General features: G+C 45.0%; 1 protein-coding gene across 1 annotated transcript; it reads left to right on the forward strand.

Annotated features, from left to right (window-relative positions):
• The first annotated feature begins 6395 nt into the window (after positions 1-6395).
• Positions 6396-21566, forward strand: POPDC2 (popeye domain containing 2). Its single transcript, XM_059388110.1, has 4 exons — positions 6396-7280; positions 12159-12267; positions 16324-16855; positions 21084-21566. The coding sequence occupies exons 1-3, from the start codon at positions 6790-6792 to the stop codon at positions 16810-16812; spliced, it is 1089 nt and encodes a 362-aa protein (XP_059244093.1). The 5' UTR covers positions 6396-6789; the 3' UTR covers positions 16813-16855; positions 21084-21566.
• The last annotated feature ends 3238 nt before the right edge of the window (positions 21567-24804 follow it).

Genomic DNA, 24804 nt, shown 5'->3' on the forward strand with positions numbered 1-24804 from the left:
GTCCTGGAAGCAAGTGCCGCATTGGTCTCCCTACTCGGTGAGGAGTTTGCTTCTCCCCCTTACTCTGCCCCTTCCCCCTGCTCACACCCTCTTTTTCTCTCTCTTAAATAAATAAAATCTTTAAAAAAAATACAAGACCAGGACCCTAAGTAAGGCCTACTTTAGGATAACTGTATGTTTCATTGGTCTGATGTGAGGCTGCTAGAAGAACCATAATCCCCATTTTACAGGTGAGAGGTATTCACTTTAAGGAAATCACTGCGGTCAGGGCGCTTGGGTGGCTCAGTTGGTTGGATGACTGCCTTCAGCTCAAGTCATGATCCTGGAGTCCCGGGATCGAGTCCCGCATCAGGCTCCCAGCTCCATGGGGAGTCTGCTTCTCCCTCTGACCTTCTCCTCGTTCACGCTCTCTCTCACTGTCTCTCTATCAAATAAATAAATAAAATCTTTAAAAAAAAAAAAAAAAGGAAATCACTGTGGTCAAATAGCTGGTGACCTGGAATGTGAGTTTTGGTCAGTAGAGTTCAAGCTGAATGTTCTTTCCTGTACCAGATACCTAATATAAACATCACATATTCATAGTTATTCATACAGTTCGTATCTAGTAAAGGCCTGTTATATGCAAGTAACTGTCCTAGGTGTTGAATATTCATGTGTAGATCAGACATACATCTTGCACTCAAGGAGATGAGAGGCTATTTGACTCAACATCTACTCGGGACATAATATATGCCTAATTATGTGCTAAGTAGTGAACAAAGATGTAAGATATGGTCTTACTCTAAGCTTCTCAGCTTATAATCTAGTACCTATATGTGTATAAACTGTGAACATACAAAGTTGAATACTCAGTTTTATGATGAATATTCCAAGATACTTTCCTAAAACGAGTGCATGTGTGACTACCCAGGGTTTCCTTTAGCTACCAAAAACTGCTAGCTGGTAGTTCCATCTCTGTCGATTATGGTGATTTTGAAAGCAAGTAATAGAAAATCCTCGCCAAGAGAAACTCATATGTCTGGAAATCCAGAGTTAGGGGAACCTCTAGATGCAATGATGTCATAGGTTCAATGATATTATCCAAGAATCCAAGTTGTTTTCATCTCAGAGCTCTTTCTTCTGGGACTGATGATACCATGTACTTCCTTGTTCAAGTCCAGCAGAAGAGAGAAAGCATTCCCAAGACATGAAATCCCTTTTTTTAAAAGTCTGATTGAGACAAATTAGGCTATATTTGCTGTATAGTTGCTGACCAGTAATAGTTGCTGAACAGAGCGCCTTATGCAGATTGGCTTAAATAGGACCCCTCCCCCCAACCCTTGGATCCATTTGTAATTATAGTTATCAGCACAAAACTGGAATTCTGTAACAAGGAGGAAGGGATAAATAGACTGAGTAGGCAATCAATTTTCCACCTTGTTCACTTAACAACTAAGTCATCCTAAATGGCCAAATTGAGTTTTAAAGGAGCATCTTCTCTCATAGTTTACTCAAACTTTTGAAAGAAACATATTAGTAAAGCACAATAAATTGGCTGATGTTAAGTTTTCATAGAATAAAACAATTAGCAGATGTTCAGAGAACTGTTTCCTGAAGAGTAGGCCTTCTGGAGATCCCAAGGGAGATCTGAGTCCAGAAGCATTCACCTGCAAGTACCAGAATGCCTAATTACGGTGCTTAAGCAAGAAATGTAGTTGACGTCCTGTCGTGAAGTCTGAAGGTTGAGAGTTCCAGATCCAAGACAGTGGCTCAGTAAAACTTTGGAGAAGTGTGACTTACTCTATTTTTCAGTTCTTTATCCTCCTCCTCCTTAGGTATGTCACATCTCATGGTAGCTTCAAGCATTACATCACTGCACTACACTGGTCAAGCCAAGATAATAGCAGGCCTCGCACTGTCTGTCAGGAAGTTTTTTTCCCAGAAGCCCCACTTACACTTCCTCTTATATCCCGTTAGTCACATGCCCACTCGTAAGGCAGTTGCCACCGAGGGGAATAGGATATTGTGCTTGGCTTTGACCAGTCTTATTTTAGGCTCTGGCAACTGAGGGAAACTCTCACCTTCCTTAACATATTGTCCAAGCAAAATCACAATTCCATAAACTAAGAAAAAATGGGGAATGGTTATAGGGCAGACAAACAGTAGTGTCTGCCTAAGGTCAACTTGGCAGTATGTGTCCAAAGCTCAGATCATGCCTCTGTTCTATTTTAATAGATATTAGGAAAGGATTAATCTCAAGCTCAGTGTTTTTCAAACTCTATGTGGTTTACTTTTTTCCAATTAATAATCACTACTCAGAAGTTGGGGAAAATATAGTTTAAAAAACACATATACTCTACAAGCCCAGTCTTCATTGCATTAAAAGGCCGTAAGTCCCTTTGTCAAATTGCTATAAAAATGTCAATTCTCTCAGTTTCTGCCCTCATCTCATCATGGACCGGTAATAGCTCACAGACCAGCCGTAGTTCACAGAATCCCTTGGAGAGGCAGGTTAGCCAGCTGACTTCATAATATGGCCCCGATCTGCCTTTCCTACCTCGTGTCCTGCTGTTCCTCCTGATTCACTGACAGTAGGCTGTCCTCTATTACCAGAATATGTCGTGTATTTTGTTTTACTTCTGGACTTGACTTCACATTCTGTTCTCCTTTCCTGGAATGCCCTCCTCCTAGTTGGGGAACACCTCATCATCTTTTTAGACTGGCTTAAATGTCACCTTCCCTGTGATGTTTTTTTCTGAATTTTTTCTCCCTGATCAGGACTTCCTTTGACCCCCAAATACATTAATTGGATTGCAATTATTTCTGGGTCCGTCTCCCTCGATAGACCAATAGTTCCTTGAAAGTGACAGTTGTCATGCTCATCTGTATATCCCCTGTGCTTGCCACACATACTTTGCCCTAAATAAATGCTTATTGAATTGAATCAACTCAACAAATGGTGTGACGATGCGACTTCTGTTCATTCCCTTTTATTCTCCCCCAATGTTTTTGGGCATCTGGCTGGCTCAGTTGGTAGAGCATGCAACTCTTGATCTCAGAGTCATGTTGGGTCTAGAGATTACTTTAAAATTAATTAATTTAAAAAATAAGGAACATATCAGGGGCACCTGGGTGGCTCAGTGGGTTAAAGCCTCTGCCTTCAGCTCAGGTCATGGTCCCAGGGTCCAGGGATCGAGCCCCGCATCGGGCTCCCTGCTCAGCGGGGAGCCTGCTTCCTCCTCTCTCTCTCTCCCTGCCTCTCTGCCTACTTGTAATCTGTCAAATAAATAAAAATCTTAAAAAAAATGAAGAACATACCATTTTTACACTTTTTTTTTTTTGCTGGCCTGTCAAATGTGGTTTTAAAAACAAGCTGCAACTTGGCTTTGTTGTATTCCCATCACAGGTCCCATCCTTCAGGCAACAATGTCATTGTCACTGCAGGCAGAATGTGAGTTTTATATACTGATGATGCCACACACACACAGACACACACATATCCCAGCAGCAGGGTCAAATCCCCTGGAGCAATAAAGGAGCCTGTATATGGATACATATAAACTCCCAAAGGTACCTAGCAAGGTGGGACAACACAAAGAACACACGATTTAAATGACCTATGCTTTAGTTCACATACTAGCTCTGTGACCTTCCTTAACCTGAGTTTGTTTCTTCCAGTGAAAAAAGAAAAAAGATCCCATGGGATGACATGAAGAAACAAAAACTGCTTGATAAATGTAATGTTAGCATGCTCAGATGAGCACTTATGTGGATTGACAAAGAAGGGAGGCTGGGAATAAGAGCGGGTCTGCCTGTCTCTTTAATGGGTCAGGGCGGGGCCATTGGTCAGGCTTGCTGAGAAAAATGACCTGCTTTGAAATTCTAGCCTCCATTGCTTCTTCTTTCCTGCTTCTGATTTCCTGGCTCACAGCTGGCAGGAATCACCACTCTGGCAGCTCTGGGTGCATGACTAAGGTGAAGGGATGAACAGCTGCTGCTTGCTAAAGTCAGTGGGTTGGTTGGGAGACGGGCAGGTGACATAAAAGCAGCATATGGAAATCCCCAAACTCTACTGCTCAAATGACATCCAGATCATTGCCATGAGGAAGACTGTGGGCAGGGCCTTTCCTTCTCTAGTTGCTCTCTTTTCCTTAACCACTGATTTTCCCCCCTCAGCTTTAGAAAGAAGTGAATAAATTACACATCTGTTGGTTGATTTTAATTTTTTTAAAAAAGGGCACCTGGGTGGTTCAGTTGGTTAAGCATCTACCTTGGGCTCAGGTCGTGATCTCACTGTCCTGGGATTGAGCCCCGCCTAAGGATCCCTGCTCAACAGGGAGTCTGCTTCTCCCTCTCTGCACCCCATCCCTTATTCATTTACTTGTTCCTCCCCCCTCCTCTCTCTCAAATAAATAAACATAATCTTTAAAAAAAAAACAAAAAGAGGGGCGCCTGGGTGGCTCAGTGGGTTAAGCCGCTGCCTTCGGCTCAGGTCATGATCTCAGGGTCCTGGGATTGAGTCCCGCCTCGGGCTCTCTGCTCAGCAGGGAGCCTGATTCCTCCTCTCTCTCTCTCTGCCTGCCTCTCTGCCTACTCGTGATCTCTGTCTGTCAAATAAATAAATAAAATCTTTAAAAAAATGAAAAAAGAAAAGAAAGAAAGAAAAGGGACGCCTGGGTGGCTCAGTCAGTTAAGCCACTTCCTTCAGCTCAGGTCATGATTCCAGAGTCCTGGGATAGAGTCCTGCATCCAGCTCCTTGTTCAGCGGGGAACCTGCTTCTCTCTCTACCTCTGCCTGTCATTCTGCCTGCTTGTGCTCTCTTTCTCTCTCTCTGGCAAATAAATAAATAAAATCTTTTAAAAAAAGAAAAGAAAAAATAAACTGGCTTCCTTCAACACGTCATGCATTTTCAAAACTCTGTGATTATGCTCCTGCTGTACTCACCACTAGAAATTCTCTTCTCCCTCTACCTGCGTGGTTCATTCAATGCCTATGCCTCAAATCCAGTGTTAGCTCTTGTGTCTTCCCTCCTGTACACTACCCTTCCTTCTAGGTGGACACCTCTCCTTAAACTTAACTCAGTCATTGTGCTTTACACACTGAATTGCCATTGTTTTTTGAGGTATCTTTCCCTTGTTAGAGTGAAAGCTCTTAGGAATCTGATTCTCTAGGTGCTTGGCTCATAGTAAGCACCCAGTAAATATTTGTTGAGTTCAAACTTCTACTACTCGGCATATTTGCCCATTTCTAATTTCTGACTATTTTTAGTTAGGTTATCAGCAGAATAATAAAAGTCCCTATGGACTGACTACTTAAATAGTTCTAGATTGTTACTGAGTAACTCCACACACACCCCTCCCCTAATAGGAATACTGATAATAAATATTTAGCAGCATGGGAAAAAAAAAAATCAAGGAGTCATTTGGAAGCCAGAGGGACATGTCTTAATGTTTGCACATTCCAGATTTATTTTCTGATGACCCAAAATAGACCCCAGGTTCATCCAGAAGTTCCTTGGACATCATCAGATATCCGGAGGGGGGTGCATGTGTGGGGTTGGGAGTCATAGATCTAGTCTATTTCCACTTGTGCAAACTACTTGGCACACAGTGGTGGGTCTGACTTGGGATCAAATCCTGGCTGGACCACTTACTGTCTATGGGAACTTGTTATCTCTATGAGCCTCAGTTTCTTTCAGATCTAGGAGGACAATACTTATTTGGAAGGGTTGTGTGGTGACTAAATATTACATGTGTAAAGTATCTAGAGGTCTGGCACTTGGTAGGTATTTAATAGGTGTCAGTTATTATAATTTGCAAATAATGGGTAAGGTGATGATCTGAGGAATGTATTACCATTGTATAAACTATTACTAGATCCAGACATGCAGGGGCAAGTCAGCTTAGAATTCAAAGATCTGCTTTGCATAGTCATTTTTGTTTAATGGCTGTCAAATAAATGCCTAGTGATGTTTATAATGTGACCTAATAAAGGCCTCCGAGGGTTTTTCCAGTTCTCACTGTTAGGATTTTTTCTTATAATAGTCCCCTACTTTCCTGCTTTGATGTGTCAGCCTACCTCAGGAGAGCCCCTAGCCCTCCCCACAGGCACCCTGAACAGTATCCTGCCTGAGGCGTTTGGTAAATTCTGGGCTCACTTTTCCTTTGTTCTCCCCTGCCTGACTCCCTGCCTCCGAGGTCTTGTCCTCTGGGGAGATAAGTTAAGTGCTCTGCCAGCCTGCTTGTGTGCCTGGCCTGTTTTTTCTCACTGCCAGTACCTCTTGGATTCCAATTCCAAACATGGTATCCATCTGGGGTCACCCTTTCTTCCGGTGCCAAGAGAGACGCATTCCAAATGGAACACAAGTGTGCCTCCCGTGCTGGGCTCTCCTCATTCTGGTTGGGGACAACAGAGCAGGATGTGGCCACTTTATCCCTCACAGCTAAAGTTTTCAGCTCCTGAGTCCTAGCTTTGCCTCGGGACATGTTAGCTTTTCTGCTGAGAGCCAAATGTGAAGACTGTCCTAAGAAACCTGGAGCCGAGTCAGCTTGCCAGAGCTCGGTGGACAGGGCCAGAGCCTTGCTGAAGGAAAGAGAGAGGGGAAAACAAATTTAAAAATCCTCCATGAAGTGTACTATGCTCTGCCGTTTATTCCCAAAGCTCCTGGAAGCATTCCTCTCAGGAAAGGTGGGCTTGGTGGCAAGAAGCCGGACGTGAGAAGACTCCTGGGAGGACCGATTAATCCACTTTCTGAATTTCCTCTGTGGGGACAGTCTCCGAGCCCTGCAAGGCTTTGGGGCGCCCTGAAGATGAGTGCTAACAGCAGCACCATGAGCCAGCTAATCTGGCAGGGCCCCGCGTGCGTTGGCTGGAAGCGGGACCTGGAAGGGGCCGTCTACCATCTGGCCAACTGCTTCTTGCTCCTGGGCTTCATGGGGGGCAGCGGGGTGTATGGATGCTTCTACCTCTTCGGCTTCTTGGGCACGGGCTACGTGTGCTGCGTGATGTGGGGTTGGTTGGATGCTTGTGGCCTGGACCTCATCCTCTGGAGCTTCCTGCTGGCCACAGCCTGCCTGCTCCAGCTGGCATACCTGATACACCGGCTGCGCAGGCGCGCCCTCCCCGAGGAGTTCGACGTCCTCTACAAGACGCTGTATCTACCCCTGCAGGTGCCTCTGCAGGTGTACAAGGAGATTGTTCACTGCTGTGAGGAGCAGGTCTTGACGCTGGCCACTGAGCAGACTTACGCTGTGGAGGGCGAGACCCCCATCAACCGCCTGTCCCTGCTCCTCTCCGGCCGGTAAGCTCCTACGTCACAGCTGGGCGTTTCCTCCCTCGGCCCATGCTTCTCGTTTCCTAGTGTGTCCCTTTCCATTCTGAGGCCCTTCCATTGACGGAAGGATGTGGCAAGTCAAACAAACAAAAACAGGTTTTTTTCTTCCCCGAGCGTGGGTTTGGTTCCTCTTTCTTAGCATTTTCCAAGAGGAAACAAGATCATGAGATAGCTTCTCAGTTGGCAGGAAGGACTGTGTGTGCCCTTGGTGCTGGGAGGTGTGGGCTGAGCGTCTCTTGAGCCTGGGTCTAAAATGGCCGCGCACATGCGCGCGCGCGCACACACGTATTACACACACCGGTGGGTCATGCGTAAGCTGCCACAATGTCTGTGAGCTTTGAAAAAGTGGACCTTTTAATAAGGTTGATTTGTTCCTCCCAGATGTATTCAGTATTTCCTAAGTGCCAACTATGTGCAGGGAACAGTGAGGGCATCGAGGAAACGGCCCCAGTTATGTTGAGGCTATCCTATAAGAGTCTGTGGGGAAGCCATTTGGTGTACAAGCACATGGGGAGAGGGAATATTCCCTGTCCTCTTTTCCATTCCCAAGTGTTCTGTTGAGAGTCTTACAGACCACTGATCAAGTACCAAAAAGACCACACAGTGAAGGAGAAGTGATGCCCACACGTGTCTCATTGAGGATCTGGATCTGGTGGAGATACCTGGCTGATTCCTTCAGGCTGGGTGACAACAGAAATGAGCGGAAATGGTCTTAGTCACGATTAGTGTATGCTCAGTCAGCCCACACATGAGTGTTGGCCCTTGGCTGACATCTTCTGAACAAATACCACAGGCTCCATGCTGTCCATTTGGGAGGTGGTTGTGGAATCTTTGAAATATCACCCTAGTGGGACTTCTGTGTGGGGCTGAGCATCAAACAGTAAATGATGTAACCTGGTTCACTTGGGCTACCTCGGTGGAAAGCAAGCAAAGTATTTCAAAAGCTTTGTTTGCGGTTTCCTTCCCTGCTTTTTGGAGACAAGGAGAAGGAGATAGAAAAAATAAGGTAGTAATCTTATCAGAAGGCTTTAATTCCCAGGGTGGCGGGGGAAGAAACCAGATAAGACTGCCAACCACATACGGGGGGAAAAAAAGAGTTTTAGAATGATGATGATGATACTACAACAACTACTGGTAGCAATAATGTGCATTGCTGTCCTACTGTGTAGAATCAACAGTGTTAGGTATACATGTGATTTTGTTTGGACTCAGAGTCTTGGGTTGAATGATCTATGAGATTTTTGTGAGGAGACATTTCATTTATGAATAAAGTGAAGTGTAAACAAATGGAATTATCTGTAAACAAATACATGTGTAAATAGAAGTACATTATGACTGTTGCCAAAATGTTTGCCGCCTACAGTTCCATGCTTAAAATAAAAACAATCTGGGATGCCCGGGTGGCTCAGTCGGTTAAGGCTCAGGTCATGAGGAACCCAGAGAGACTGTGGACTCTGAGGAACAAACTGAGGGTTTTGGAAAGGAGGGGGTGGGGGAATGGATGAGCCTGGTGGGGGTATTAAGGAGGGCACATATTACATGGAGCAGTGAGTGTGGTGTATAAACAGTAAATCTTGGAACACTGAAAAAATAAAATTAAAAAAAAAAAAAGTCCCAGATCATGAGCCCAGGGTCTAGGAATTGAGTCCGCATCAGGCTCCTTGCTCAGTGGGGAGCCTGCTGCTCCCCCTGCTTCTCTGAAAAATAAATAAATAAAATTCTTTTTAAAAATAAAATATAGACTACTTAAGAAATATTCTTCTTGGGGCGCCTGGTGGCTCAGTGGGTTAAGCTTCTGCCTTTGGCTCAGGTCATGATCTCAGGATCCTGGGATCGAGCCCCGCATTGGCTGTCTGCTCAGCAGGGAGCCTGCTTCCCCCTCTTTCTCTCTGCCTGCCTCTCTGCCTACTTGTGATCTCTCTCTCTCTGTCAAATAAATAAAATCTTAAAAAAGAAAAGAAAAGAAATGTTCTTCTTCAGGAGATTCAGGATGTTATTTGTTACCTATACCTTGTCCGTTCAAAGGAGCTGAGACAGGTGGGAGAAAGGCCTGCAGCACCTGTATGATGTACGATTATTATACGATACTTTAAATCCATTTTTAACATGATGAACTTGCCATGAATTTGTAGAAGACCTCTTCCCTGTGACGGGGAGAGGTGGGTTTGCCTCCTCAATGTGGCTTTTCCTAGTATATTTGGCATCAAAAACCAGAGTCAGAAATTAGACAGTTTTTTTTTTTCCTTGCTTTTCAGGGTTTGGAGTAAGAGTTTTATTTGTTATATTTTAATGTCATTCTATCTCAACTTTGCTAAGCTGGAGCTGGAAGAAGAGGTTTTCTGTCTGTGACCAGGCTCGTTTTTGTTTTTTTTTTTAAAGAGTATTTTTTTTAAGATTTATTTTTTTAATTTGATGGAGAGAAATCACAAGTAGGCAGAGAGGCAGGCAGAGAGAGAGGGAGGAGGAAGCAGGCTCCCCGCTGAGCAGAGAACCCGACGTGGGGCTCGATCCCAGGACCCTGAGATCATGACCTGAGCCGAAGGCAGAGGCTTAACCCGCTGAGCCACCCAGGTGCCCAGACCAGGCTCCAGTTTTAAGGGAGAATCATTGTACCTCAGGTTGGTTCCAGTTGAGGTACCCAACACCTCAGAGCTGTGAACGAGAACTCTGTGCCAGGAAGTTGGGATTTATGGTGCAGACCTCCCCCATATCACATGCAGGCTCTCATCTGGAGCCCTTTGCTAAAACCTCAGATGCCCTTTCTGTTTTATTTTAATGTGTGCAACTAGTCCCTTTTAAGACTCAGAAAAACCAAGTGACTTCCCCAAAGTTTGTCACCTTGTTAAGCTAGGCTTACTGTTGGTGTGTTTCTGTTCTACAGAATTCTCTCGTGCACAGCCTCCTGGGCAGGCAGCTAACTGTCTAGGCTATTCAAGTGGGAGGACATACCTGTCATCCAGGGGTTCCAGAAGGAAGGAGAGGCTTAAATGATAAAAGGCATGATACACCAATTCAAATGGCTTAAGGGAGCCCCTCAGGCTCATTAGATATTATACTTTAAATGATGTTTGCTCAAGTGGTCAGATCCCTTGCCTGAGGAGCTGGTAAGAGGATCTTACCTATTCAGCAACAGCCTTGTTTTCTCCTAATGTCTGTCTGTCTTCTGTATTCAGGAAGCTTTTCCTTGAGATGTTGGTCCCCTTTTATGGTGACATGAGTGAGTTCACACAATTTGTTCAATTGTTCCTTTCTTCTCTCCTTTCTCCCTCCATTCTTACCTTCCTTTCTTTCTTTTCCCCTTCCAAAAATATTTATTAAAAGCACTAGGGACTAAGGAGCCAGTGTTAAAATATGAAAAATACTGCTCTTACTGTCTATCAAGAAAATCAATAATATTTGACATAGTGGTGAATCGCAGCATGATATTTCCAAGGAGAAACATAAGTGCACTCAGAGCATGTACCCGATGGAGCTACTTTTCTGGGGGAGGTCAACAAAACTTCCTGGAAGAAAGAATGTTTAGGCTGAGACCTGAGGAGAAGGTGGAGGTTGGGAAGAGATCCAGCCAGAGGGGACAGACTATGTGGAGAACCTGAGGTAGGAGAGCCTGGCACTTCATTTTCTCTTGTATCTTTTTATGACTCGGGGAAGTTCTGCCTAGCTGTCTCTCTAGATTACCTGGTCTTGTAGGAACACCTGTGTCTCTGCCATGGGGTACTATGGGCTGACACCACATCCATGGCTTGGCGTGAGAACTACATCCCCTTCTATCTTCCATCTTTAGGTTGTCAGACAAAAGGCAACAGCTTATTGGTGAAGGTCTTTGGTAATTTGTGTGCATGCGTGTGCGCAGGCATTCATTAGGAGCAAGATTTGGAGCGCTAATGTCCCATTTGGCCAGAACTTAATCACGTGGCTATACCTAGCTGCAAGGGAGGTAGGGAAATGCGGTCTAGCCGAGCAAGCCCCGCTAAAACTCTGGCACTGCGGAGGAAAGGAAAGAGCAGATAGGGGAAAAGAGACTACCACACCACCACCTGTCCCCAACCCCATCGACTTCCCAGCATCCTGTTCGTTTTTCAAAAGTCAGCCCAGATGTCATCTTTGAGAAGTCTACCACTTGAAGAGAACAAATCTCTCTCCCTCCTCTATTCTCCCGTTTCATAAAACCACACATGGACTTATAGGCAGTTATGGACACATATGTGATTTCCACTAAATTGTGAAATCCTTAAAGGCAAGGATTAGCTCATACCCATCTCTGCTTTTCCAGACCTCAGGACCCCAGGAGGTACTCATGCATATGTATTTAGCCAGTAAAGGTCCAGTAAAAAATGGAACAATAGCTCCATCCCCTTGGACAGAGTGTACCTCAGAAATCTCTTTGTCTGCCCCCCCTTTGTTTGACAGAGACACCTCCTTTCCTGGTATAACTCAACCTTAGGGAGAGCTTGAAGCTGAAACTCTTGAGTTTTCTGGGGGAAAGAGGAAAAACCCATATAGGATCCTAATCATTTTCCATTTTTATTTTTTTTTATTTTTTAAAGATTTTACTTATTTATTTATTTATTTATTTATTTAACAGAGAGACACACAGCGAGAGAAGGAACACAAGCAGGGGGAGTGGGAGAGGGAAAAGCGGGCTTCTCGCCAAGCAGGGACCCCAATGTGGGGCTCCACCGCAGGACCCTGGGATCAGGACCTGAGCCCAAGGCAGATAGATGTTTAATGACTGAGCCACCCAGATGCCTCCTATTTTCCATTTTTAAATACATAATTTGGACGGAGGAGGGTTTAGGTGGCCACTTCCCTTTCTCCACATGGTCTCTTCTCTCCCTTTGCCAGAGTTCGTGTGAGCCAGGATGGGCAGTTTCTTCACTACATCTTCCCTTACCAGTTCATGGACTCTCCAGAGTGGGAATCTCTGCAGCCCTCTGAGGAGGGTGTGTTCCAGGTAATGGGGAGCCAGTGCCGGGACCGCCCCACCCTCTCCCACTGTGACCCAGGAATATGCCCCCCTCTATCCTTCCCCACTCACCTCTGTGAAGCTAGGGGTGGGAGCGCTCTCCTTCTGTGGAAGGAGGGCCAGGGCTGTGGGTGGGGGTGTGGGGAGGTACTCATCCCCGAGAGGCCATGTCACTCCTATGCCCAAAATTCATGAAGACCACTGTGACCACAAAATAAAAACCCACACCCCTTAGAGAGTAACCTAAGACCTTTAGTGACATCTAGCCACGTCTCCAGCCCCTTCCTCCTTCACACTTTTTGCTCATACCAGACATATGGAACAGAACAACTAGCACTTCCTTAAATACATCCCCCTGTTTTTGCAAGGACCATGCTTGACCCCTCCTGTACCTTCTGTCTGAAATGCATTCCCCCCTGTAAATGAGGCAATGGTATCTTAACTTCCTCTGAAGCTTGCCCAGATTGACCTCATGGGCTTCGAATCCCCACAGCTTCATGTTCCTGTCTCTGTGCCTTTCTATTCCTTCTACTTATGCTGACTGGGACACATTGCTCTCTGCTCTAACGATTTGGTTTCATTTCCTAACTCTTTGAGGTAGAAATCTGGGCTTCCTCTTCTCTCTGTTCCCAGGTTCCAAAGGACAGTACCCTGAACACAGTAGGTGTTCAATAAAGCTTTGCCAAACTGGCTTGGCAGAGGGCAGTTGGTGTCTCAGGGAACTCTATGAGGCAGTCACAGACATGCTCCAGGGTGGGGGCCTGGCTGCTTGGCCCCTGCTCTCTTCTCTGCCAGTCCTTCAAACCTCAGTTCCTTGCTTTGAAACTCTCACTTATTGACTGGCTAGTATGTGTCAGGCAGTAAATATTACATTGCCTTACTGATTCTCACCACAACCCTCTGGGGTGGATATTATCATTTTCCCATTTAACAGATAAGGACGTTGAGGCTCCAAAACATCAAGCAGTTTGCCCAAGGTCTTCATTCAGAAAATGGCAAAGTGAAGTTGCCTTGCTCTGCATTACTATTCTTTTTGAAAATGAGCGGGGCACCAAGAGAGTGAAGTACACACACACATACACACACACACACACACACACACATACCCTATTACAGGGACTTCCCAGTCCAGATAGTTCACTACTACTGGGTTCCATGAGAATTTTACCACTTCTGTCGGGGACTCCCTCAAGCTAGTATATGAGCTAACCCCAGAATAGACACCTGCAAGGAAGGGCCACCTGGCTGGGCCTATTTCTGCCCCAGCCTGACTCCTGGCCCTGTGAGGACAGACCCTGAGAGGCAATCCCGATCCCACTGCTGGGCCACCAGCCATAGGCCTCCACTGATCCTGTTCCCCTTCCACCACGCACACCCCCACCCTCTCCAGCCAGCCGAGCAGCCTTCTGTGAGAACTCCTTCAGGCCCCTAAGACCCTCCGGGAAGGCAGAGTCAGGTCTTGAGCCAGCCAGACCAGCCTCTGTTCCTGACACCGACACCGAGGAACAGGTGGGGGATAAGCTGGGTGTCCTCCCCTAAGCGCTGCATGAAAGGAGAGACTATAACCCCAGATGGCCTCTCAGCCTGGAATGTAGCTACTGTCAGATTCCTCCCATTTATATTTTTAGTGCGCACCTCCTTTGGGAGCAATGAGATCCACACGTTCGCTATTGGCTCTGTAAAGTCCCATTTCCTCTTTGCAAATGTCAGGCATTGTCCTGAGTTATAGTTCATGCTGTCCTTGCCTTTTGCAGTTACAGTCTTTGTGAACTAATAGGGCAATCCACAGTGACCGAACCATAATTCTTATTGTGTTTACCACTAATGAATCAATGTTCCATCACACCTCTCAGCAATCCAATTAAATAAGAATTTATGGGCTATTCAGCACTGGGACCCTCTCGTTAGTCACCAAGAACATAGCATAGAGGGTATCGCACAGAAATCATCGTTATTTCTCCAATTTACGTCGTGCCTTACTGGACCCAAACCCTCTTTCCATATGTTACTTCATTTAACCCACTTAACAAGACTCTGAAATGAGAATTAGACAAAAAAGCTGTCAAAACTTTATTAAAGACAAATGCATATATATATGGGAACCAGGCAATAAGCTGGGTCTTCTTCCTGAAGACCTGAAGACCTTTGAGGAAGGATTTTATACAGGACCTGTAAAAGTGACATTCAGTCGTTTTGCAGCATATAAGATTGGTGGTCTTTACCTGACTCATTCATTCACTTCAGTAATGTTTACTGAACAATTATTATACACAAGGCACTGCTAAAGTGCTTGGGATGTATCAGTGAACAGTACAGAGGAAGTTCCCTGCCTTCATGCAATTTTCATTCTAGTGGGGGAGATAAAAAATAAGCCATAGACATAATGAATAATTATGTAATATGTAAAGATAATGAGGGCTAGTTAAAAAAAAATAGAGTGGTATACAGGAGGTCTCATTGCAATTTTAAACAGGGTGATCATAGAAGTCTTTGTTGAGCAGGAGACATTTGAGCAAAGACCTGAGAGAGGTGATAGTGTGAGCTCTGAGAAACTGAGGGCATAACATATTAGAGAGAAGAGCCAGTGCAAAGGCCCTGTGGTGGAAGGGACTAGCATGTGTGAGGTACAGAAAGGACACCTGGAACAGAGAGAGGACAGGGGGAGAATAGCCAGAGAGGAAGTCAAAGATGGGATAAGGAATCACATCATGTACGGCTGGTGCATAAGTCTGAATAGAGCCAAAAGGATTTCCTATAATGTGTTGGATGTAGTGTGTGAGAGAGAAAGAACATCAAGGAGGACTCTAAGGTTTTTGGTCTGAGCAACTGGTAAGATGGAGCTGCTCCTCAGTGGGGAGCCTGCTTCTCCCTCTACCTCTGCTGACCCCCACTGGAGCTCTCTCTTCTCAAATAAATAAGTAAAATCTTTTTAAAATTTTAAGAAATTATTGTGGCCAATCCGATTATTAAAAATTGTGTGATTTGGGGCCGCCTAGGTGGCTCAGTTGGTTAAACATCTGACTTTGGCTCAGGTCATGATCCCAGGGTTGGATCAGGTCCCACATCTGGTTTCCTGGTCAGTGGGGAGCCTGCTTCCCCCTCTGCCTACTGCTCCCCAGATTGTGTTCTCTCTCTCTCTCTCTGACAAATAAAGTCTTCTTTAAAAATTGTGTATTCTATACCCTGGCCCTTTACTATCCAGGCACATTTCTAGTTTAACCCTAGCTTTACCACCCATCATTGCTTTAACAAGGATTTATCAAGCACCTGCTCATATTGGGCACATTGCCTAGCCTGCAAGTGTAATTTTGCTTTGCGTCGTGTGCCCCTAGCGAGTGCTCAGAAATCCCTAGGTGGCTAAATAAATGGAGAGTGGGGTGCCCTCGACTTTCTGCTCCTCAGATCTCCTCTTCCTTCATGCCCTTCCTCTGACCTTAGCCATCAGATCTCTTTGATGAGTTGTTGTGGCCTCGTCAAGAGCAGCTTCCTGGGCCTGAATTCCAGGAGGGCATTCTGCCACGTGACGCAGCCTGGCCTGCCTAATCAGAAGCTCTTCTGTTAACTGAATTGCTTTCCAACCCATCCTTAATCCCTCTTGCAATATATTTATCCTGCTTTATTCTCAAAACAAACTGTCATCACCATGTCAGCCTATCTTCAGAGCAGTAAGAGGCCCCGTCTTTCTCACGAGATCCCAACAGACTCAGAATCTCCCTTCGCTGTTAACGGTATCAGCCGTGGGACCATAGACTGTGAGAGCTGAGGAGACTGGGCCTAGAGGCTGAGGCTCCAAGGGGGTGAAGGCCCCTTGGTGAATGGATGAGTGAGTGGATGGCTGGACCCAGGGCTCCTGACAAAGCCCCCCTCCGCATCACAAGTAAAAGTCATTCTCCATACCTCCTTCAGGCAAGGCCATGGCGGGCGCTGCCACAATTTCTTTAACAAAAGTAAAGCTGTTTTTTGAGTAACTCTATGTTTCTCTGTGCTAAGCATGGACACATAGTCTAATTCAAATCTTCACTCTCTTCTCCGGACCCCCCTCAGGTCACTCTGACTGCCGAGACCCCATGTAGCTACATTTCCTGGCCCCGGAAAAGTCTCCACCTTCTTTTGACCAAAGAGCGATACATTTCCCAACTCTTCTCAGCCCTGCTGGGCTATGACATCTCAGAGAAGCTCTACGCTCTCAATGACAAGCTCTTTGCCAAGTTTGGGCTGCGCTTCGACATCCGTCTCCCCAGCCTCTACCATGTCCTGGGTCCCACAGCCTCGGATACAGGGCCTGAGTCTGAGAAGGATGACGAGGAAGCTCGTGAACCAGCCTTGTGCACATCCACCCAGCAAACACCCCCTTGCTCTCCTCTTCCAATGGCCACCAGCCCTCCTGCACCTCCTTCCCGGGCCAGGTTGTCCCGACCCGACAGCGGCATCCTGGGTGAGGACTCCACCAGTCTGGTGCTGGAGGATTTTGAGGAGGTGTCGGGATCAGAATCGTTCATGGATTATAGGAGTGATGGGGAGTACATGAGGTGAGGGAGAACTAACACGGGCACGGCCACCCGGCTCAGGATCCTGTGTAAGTACTCAGAAGGCAGCTGGCACGCCTTCCTGCCAACAGTTGGCCTCCACTCGGCTTGTAAGGGCACAAAAACTCGTTCACAGAGCCTGTCCTCTCAGAGGACTCCCAGCAAGTGGCACTAACCCAACCTTGCAGTAGCAGCTCACTCCAGGTGCATGCAAGGCATGAGGGGATTTTTTTTTTTTTGACTCATTTTTTATTAAGTGTGATTGCATTTTGGAAAATGGGCTTGTTGACATTTTAAGCAATCAAATGATTGCAAAACTGTGAGTTTGTGCAGCGTTAAGGCCGTAGAGAGCGAGGGCTAAAGGGGATTTTATTTGTGGCATGTGTTTTAAATGGGGGTGGGGGAAGCTGACATGGTTCTAATTCCTATCAGTTCTTCCTAGTGTAGAGGCAGCTCTGAAAGCAATCACTGCTTGGATTGGCAACTAGCTCTGAAAATCACAAATTTCAAAGAGGCTTGTGATAGAGGCTGATAACCCTGGGAGGAAAATGTCCCACCTTACTCTCATCTTGCCCCGTGGAGAGATCTTGCTTATTCAGACAGACGACTGGATGCTGCTCTGTAACTATGATCATACGGGTATACAGCAGCCTGGCCTTCCCCTAACCTGTGTGAGGTGGATGGGCACAAATGTGGGAGGGCCTAACAGGAAGAGCAGGATTTCCCTCACAGCTCAGGAGAATGCACAAGAAAGCCTATATAGAGTAGTTCTGGGAAATGGTTGCTCTCGCATTGCTGTGACATTTTCCTCTGGGACTCCACCTAGCCATGGCGGAGGCCTGGCTTTTCCTGAGGAAAATCCCACTCTTGCCAGTTGGGAAGACATTTCCAAGTGTGTGTGTGATGCAGGGGCCTACGAGACCCGTCATCTTTTGGGAAGCACTGACAAATTTTTAAAGAAACTAGCCCGGGGAGGAAGGTTTCTAAGGTACACAAGGTGAATGAGTGAATGTATAGTCTGTAAGAACAAGTTATGTAAATGGTGAAAGAGGCTGGGGAGGCAAATGGTAAAAGTTAAATGTCTTGTTTCATAGACATGAATTTGTCATCTCCTGTAGTGCTAATGTCCCTAGACCCACAGATTCCATGGATCTGTGCAGGACCCGAGATCACTCATTGCCTTCCTCCATTTGCACTGATCACTGTCCTACTTGTCCACTGTGCGGATTTTTGCCACCCTTCTCGTCCACCCCCATCCATGCGTGTGAGTCCTGTCCTGTGGCTCCCTCTCCTTGTCCAGCACGCCTACGCACCTGTACACAGTCTTCACTCCCCGCAGCTCTTGGTGCTCTCGTGTTTCTCCTGGTTTCTTCTCTTTTCCTGTTTCTATTTGCTCTTCTTTCTTTCCTCTTTCTGACTTCTGCTTAGTCCTTGGTTGCCTCCATTTGCTGCTCAGAAGAAAAAAAGTCCTTTCTTCCCCTCCTCCCCTTCCTCCTCCTCCTCCTCCTTCTTCTTAGGTAATTTCTCCTCCCAGTATCTGTCCCTTACATTTTCCCCATTTTATCATTCATGTATTTCTCTATTACCTTCTTTTCCTCCCCCCCCCCCCGCATTTTCCTGCCTTGTTCTTTCTCCAAAATTACCCTGCACCCCCATCTTTGTCTTTAATCCATACTCTTCCAGGATCAGTACATCTCCCTCTGCTACAGATAAAACCATTTGAGTGAAGGTGTGAACATTCCCAGGTGTGGGTGGCTACACATTTCCGGCACAAATTTTCCCAGACATTAGAAAGCAGCATGATAAACAGAAAGAGCCAGACTAGGCACCTGCAGTCCTGCCTGGCTTCTGTGTCTGGGCCTGCTACTTTTTACAAACCACACAACCTCACCACACCTCCCTTTCTGCGTTTGAGTGTGTTGGACCAGCTGGACCCCAAGGTCTCAGTGGATTTACGTAAGAGGGCAATGGATGAGTTGTTCCTAGGAGGAAAATAGAAACAGGCAGCAGTATAAGGGACATAGGCTGCAGAGCTTCCGAGTGTCTTTCAGCAAGAACCCTCTGCCGAATTTCACTACAGCTTCTCTTTTGACTTGGGATTGCCCTCCTTGCTGAATGATGGGTGCTGCTTGATTAGAAGTCCCCTCCATGCTGCATGAAGAGCCTACCCCCTACCATGTGATGACAAGTGCAGATGTTCTAAGTGAAAGATGGTCACCACTCAGTCTCCAAGCCCCTCCGCCCTTAAGACTCCCACACGAAATACCCTTTTGCCAATCCAGCTTTTTCTGAGAAAACTGCTCATATAACCACCTTTCTAAAGTATTGGTATTGGCAGTGTAAAGAGAGTCAGCTTTTTAATGTTTGTTTATTTAGGTAATAGAAAGGGGGGAAAACATTATTTATTTCCAAACTACAGAATTTTGAAAACCTGGTCAAGTTGTACAAATTTCAGATGACTTTCCATTCAGTCTGTGATCATGGGATCCTTTTCTAGAATTGTGTTGTGGGGTGCTTGGTTTGACTTAATTTGCCGTTAGAACCCTTCTAGGGCTATTCCTTTACTGAGTAAGCAGAGTCCCTTGTGATAAGTAGCAGTATACTACTGGGTCCTTTATAACACAGGGCACAACTCACCCTCTGTGCTGGGCCCTTACCAGCATTGTAAGCTCAGTGCTGTTCGTCCTGGCACAGCACTTACGTAAGAGGCAGGAAGCTGGCTGCATTGGGGCTCATTGAGAATGAAAGGGCTTCATCACATTGACACAGGGTTTGTCCCTCACACCAGAACTGGCTAAAAATAGTCTGGGCTTCCAATAGAGCTCTCTTTGGAAGACAGTGCATCTTTTAGTCTCATGGTGCCCAGAATTGAATGTTGCTTTTTTTAATGCCAAGCAGCACTGCACCATAAGGCACTCAAGCAGGGTCTTCCGGTCAGACCTCACCTTAACCCGGCCTTCACGACACACTTGGGTCCTGCGGACACTCTCCAGAATGTTCCATTAAGTCTTTTCCTTACAGGAGATGCTCGGTGAATGCAACTCTGGAATGAGCAAAGAAGTCAGAGAGTTTGTGTCTGCTGGCACAAATTAATTGAACACTGTTTAATTTTGGCCAAATTTTTTTTTTTAAGATTTTATTTATTTATTTGAGAGAGACAGTGAGAGAGAACATGAGCGAGGAGAAGGTCAGAGGGAGAAGCAGACTCCCCATGGAGCTGGGAGCCCGATGTGGGACTCGATCCCGGGACTCCAGGATCATGACCTGAGCTGAAGGCAGTCGTCCAACCAACTGAGCCACCCAGGCGCCCCTAATTTTGGCCAATTTTGATTATGTTTTCAAGTTATTCTGAAAACTCTGTGATTTGAAAGTAGAAGCCATATGTTGCTGCCTTTCTCCCTATTATTTAAATTAAAAAGCAAGCAAATGATAAGCAGATTACAATAGGGAGGCTAATTGTGGTCAGGGAAGGAGCACACAATCAACTGGCCAGACCCTCACCTCCTTTGTGAGGTTCATTGGTTCAGAGGGAGACAGAATACTGTCACACTATACCCACTCTGTTGATTCTCTACTCATCACATGTAGCTTCTCTCTATGACGGCTCTAAGGTGCTGGTGTAGCTGTCAGTTTTGTTAAACAGCACTTTTCTCACAGAAACCACTGGAAAGACTCCTGGAGCGGACAACGTGCCCCTGACCGTGGCATGGCAGAAACTGCCCCGGGGCCTCGGGTTCTGGGTCTCTGAAGGTAGCACCCCTCCCCCCTGCCAAGGCCCCGTATTGTGTCGGCTCAGCAAGAGGCAGTGGCTCCCTGCCAGCCCCCTGACTCACAGCCTCCTGTCCCCCCTGCCCAATCCGTTGTTCTCCCACTTGTGTTGTACTAGCCTCATTCACCTACCCCTCCCTTTGTGAAAATAAAAGACACGGTCCTCATTAAAGCCATCATTCTGCCATACAGATGTTTTGGAAACCCATTCAGTAGCGCCAGATAAGAAGTAGAGCTCTACAGATTCTTCACAGGAAGCACCAGGAGTTGATCTCTTGGTTTCTGCCCCCATAAAACAAGAGGTTGGGCTAAATAACTTCAAAGCGGGTTCATCATCATACTCTAGAAGAAATGATTCAAGGCTACAACTGCCCCTAACATGTCAGGCCTTGGATACAGCTGAAACAGTGGGAATTAGCAGAAGAAGATAAAACGGGACAGAACAATGGGAAGTGAGGCAAGCTAGCTGGAGAGACAGTGCTGAAATCCTTCCTCTTTTTCTTTCCACAGCTTCTAGAACTCCTCTCCACAGTTACTCTCAAGCTATGTCCAGGGGACAGGCCCCCTTGGCTCCAACCCACACTCCTGAACTTTAAGGATCCATGGACTGTCTTTTTCTCTGGCCACACAAATCTTCACAGGAAGCTCACTGGAGTGCACACCCCGTCTTACCCACTGGAGGGCTCACGGGCCAGGTCCGGGCAGGCTCAGGAGACATCGGTGCTGCAGGAGGGGGACAGGAGGGCCCCCAGCAACTTGTAGAAATTTGCCCTCACCAGCCTTCCTTCCAGGAGGAGGCACACAGAAGTGCAAAACCACTGATTACATCCTTCACAAACTGCAGAATCTTGGGCAAGTTCCACAGGCTCTCTGAGCCTCCCCTGTAAAGTTGGGACTTAGAAAACCCATCTCACAAGGTTGTTGTGAGCATCAGATGAGATGACTTAGGTAATGCACCTCAGACATGGCGTGGCACCTCGGGAGCACTCAATAAATCACTCCATTGATTTTCCCTGATGTTTCTTTAAACTATCGGGAAGGGTCTCTGAAGCCAGCTAGACCAGAACTTTTCATGATTTGCTTATTCATTTGGTTGGGGGGTTTTTTACCATTAGATTTAATTTATGGAAGTAGAAATTAAAAACCTAGTTTTCCTTTAAGCTTTGAAGTTCAACTTAAAAATCTCTTGCTCTCTTTAGGAGCCTAGCATTAAACAATAATTTTTTAGGGGGACTTCAACAAACTCAGTTAATTAAATTTCCTTAAACATTTTAAAGTGGGTTTATCAATTTAACACATTTTATTTTACTTTTTCCCTAAATATTTCAACACATATTTTGTTATCCATTGGCATATAACATTCATACTTGAAACAGTGACTTAAGATAGTTTATTTTGCTGATGTACGTGGGGCTCAACTGGGCCCTGCTGGGCTGTTGTCACTCAAGGTCTCTCATGCTGTCATGTTCAGATAGTGGCTCAGGCTAGTGTCACCTCCAAGACTTCTTCACTCGTGTTTGAGGCCCAGTCTGGGGACACACACACAGCTGGGAGTCCTTGGGCATCTCCCTCTCTCTCCCAAGAGTTTGTTCATTGTGTTGCTGTTTGCAAAATTGCTGTTGCAATCATTTGTTGCATGAATAGACCTAGTATATTTATCCATTCTACTGCTAATAGGCATTTGGGTTGTGAAATTACTCAAATGTTGGGTACATGTATGTTCAACCACAGTAAATACTGCCAATCAGTTCCCTAAGTGATTGTACCAATTAATATTTCCACCAGCATGTGAGAGTTCTAGATGTTTCACATCTGGCATGTGAGAGTTCTAGATGTTTTGCATCCGGCATGTGAGAGTTCTAGATGTTTCGCTTCTGGCATGTGAGAGTTCTAGATGTTTCGCATCTGGCATGTGAGAGTTCTAGGTGTTTCACATCCTCCCAATTGTTGTCCTTGTCATTTAAAAAAATACTTTATCCATTGGGTGTAGGTAGCAGCATACTGTTGTAGTTTTCATTTAAGGGAAATTTTCATTTCTCTAAAGAGCAATAAGGTTGAGTACTTTTTCATGTTTTTATTAGCCATATAGATATACTCTATTGTGAAGTGTCTATTCTTATTCTTGCCCATTTCTCTATTCATTTATATGCTTTTGCTTATCTACTTAAAAGAATTCTTTAAATATTCAAATTAAAAGTCCTTCACTGCTTATATATATTCAAATATATTCTCCCACTTTGTGAATCTTCTCTTTTTTCTATAAATCATGTCTTTTTAAAAGTTTTATTTATTTATTTATTTGAGAGAGAGAGAACATGAGTGAACAGAAGGAGAAGAACAGAAGGAGAGAATCTCAAGCAGACTCCCCACTGAGTGTGGAGTTCAACTGGGGGCTCAATCCCACAACCCATGATGAGGCCATGACTTACACTGAAATCACCTGCAGTCAGGCACTTAACCGACTAAGTCACACAGTTGCCCCTGAACATATGTTCTTAGTTTCAGTATAGTTATTTATCCTTTTTTTTTTCTCTATCATTAGTCCTTTCTGTGTCATGCTTAAGCAATCTTTTCCTCCCCTGAAGATATTCTTCTGCTACACTCTAGATGTTTTATTGTTCTGCATTTCACAGTTAGACCTACAGTCAACCTGGATTTGATTTTTGTGTATGGTATGGTATGAAATAAGGATTAAATTCTTTATTTTTGGGACGCCTGGGTGGCTCAGTTGGTTGGACGACTGCCTTCGGCTCAGGTCATGATCCCGGAGTCCCGGAATCAAGTCCCGCATCGGGCTCTCACTCCATGGGGAGTCTGCTTCGCTCTCTGACCTTCTCCTCGCTCATGCTCTCTCTATCTCTCTTTCAAATAAATAAATAAAATCTTTAAAAAAAATTATTTATTTCCAGTGGCTATCCAATAGACTGAGCACTATTTACTGAAAAACTTATCCCATCCCCCAAAGTGTCCAGTGTCCCCTTTGTCATAAATCAAATGTTTAAATAACTTACAAATTCTAATCATTAATCCAGAGTCTTCAGGATTTTCTATAGATTCAAATATATCATCTCTAAGTAAGGATGGTTTTATTTCTTCCTTCCTAACCTATACCTTCCCTTTCTTCCTTTCTCCTCCTTCTTTTTCTTTTGATGCCTTGTTGTGCTGGATAGGCCCTCCAGTACAGGGTTGAATGGAAGGGATAATGGAAGGGATAATGAAGGTCATATCTGACCTTAAGGAAAACGTTTTCAGTATTTTATCATCAAGTATGATGTGTGTTATTAGGTTTTTACAATAGCCCTATCAGATTAATGAAGTTCTATTCCTAATCTGCTTAGGGTTTTTTTTTTTTTTTTTTAAATCATGGATAAGTATAGAATTGCATTAAATGGTTTTCTACACTTATCGACATTTTTCTCCCTACTCCTATTAATGAATTCCATTAATAGTTATGTGATTTTTAAAGTAATCTTGTATCCTGGAGTAAATCCAATTGTATTACATGATATTTTCATCTTTGCCTATTTCTGAACTTAGTTTGTAAGTTTTTTTTTTTTTTTTTTAGGAATTTTGCATCTATGCATTTTGTAGTATCGTTGTCAGGTTTGATATCAGGGTTATGCTGATTTTCTAAAAAGAATTAGGGAGTATTCTCTTTCTTCCTTCCTATTCTTTGGAAGAGATCTTCAAACCAAACAGCTTCATAACTCTTGAGTACCACCCACCCACATTACCTCCTACTCTGCCTTCTTTCCACTCAGTTGCTCAGGCCCAGAACCTTGGAGTCTTTCCCCCTGTCTTAGTTCTAGCTTCAAAATGGGTACATGTATGTTCACCACCTTCACTGCCACCACTAATTTCAAGCTACCATTTCTTTCATACCTAGATTAACTTTAATAGACTTAGAACTGGTCGCCCCTCCCATCTCTCCCCTTTCTCCTCCCTATAATCTATTGTATACACAGCAAAGTGGCCATTTAAACATGAATATGATCTCATCACTCTCTTGCTCCAAATTTCAAATGGCTTCCAATTATACTCAGAATAAAATCCAGACTTCTTACCATGTGATATTAGGATCAGTCTATTATGACTTGATAGCACAAAGGTTTATTTCTCTCTTAAAGTCTGCGTAGAGTCTGCATGACTCATGAGGGTAACCGTCATCGTGTTGCAACTTGGTGATTCAATCTACTTTTGACCTTCTGGCTCTGTCCCCTGCAAAAAGAAA

Source organism: Mustela nigripes, chromosome 2, assembly GCF_022355385.1.
Source record: "Mustela nigripes isolate SB6536 chromosome 2, MUSNIG.SB6536, whole genome shotgun sequence".
NCBI lineage: Eukaryota > Metazoa > Chordata > Mammalia > Carnivora > Mustelidae > Mustela > Mustela nigripes.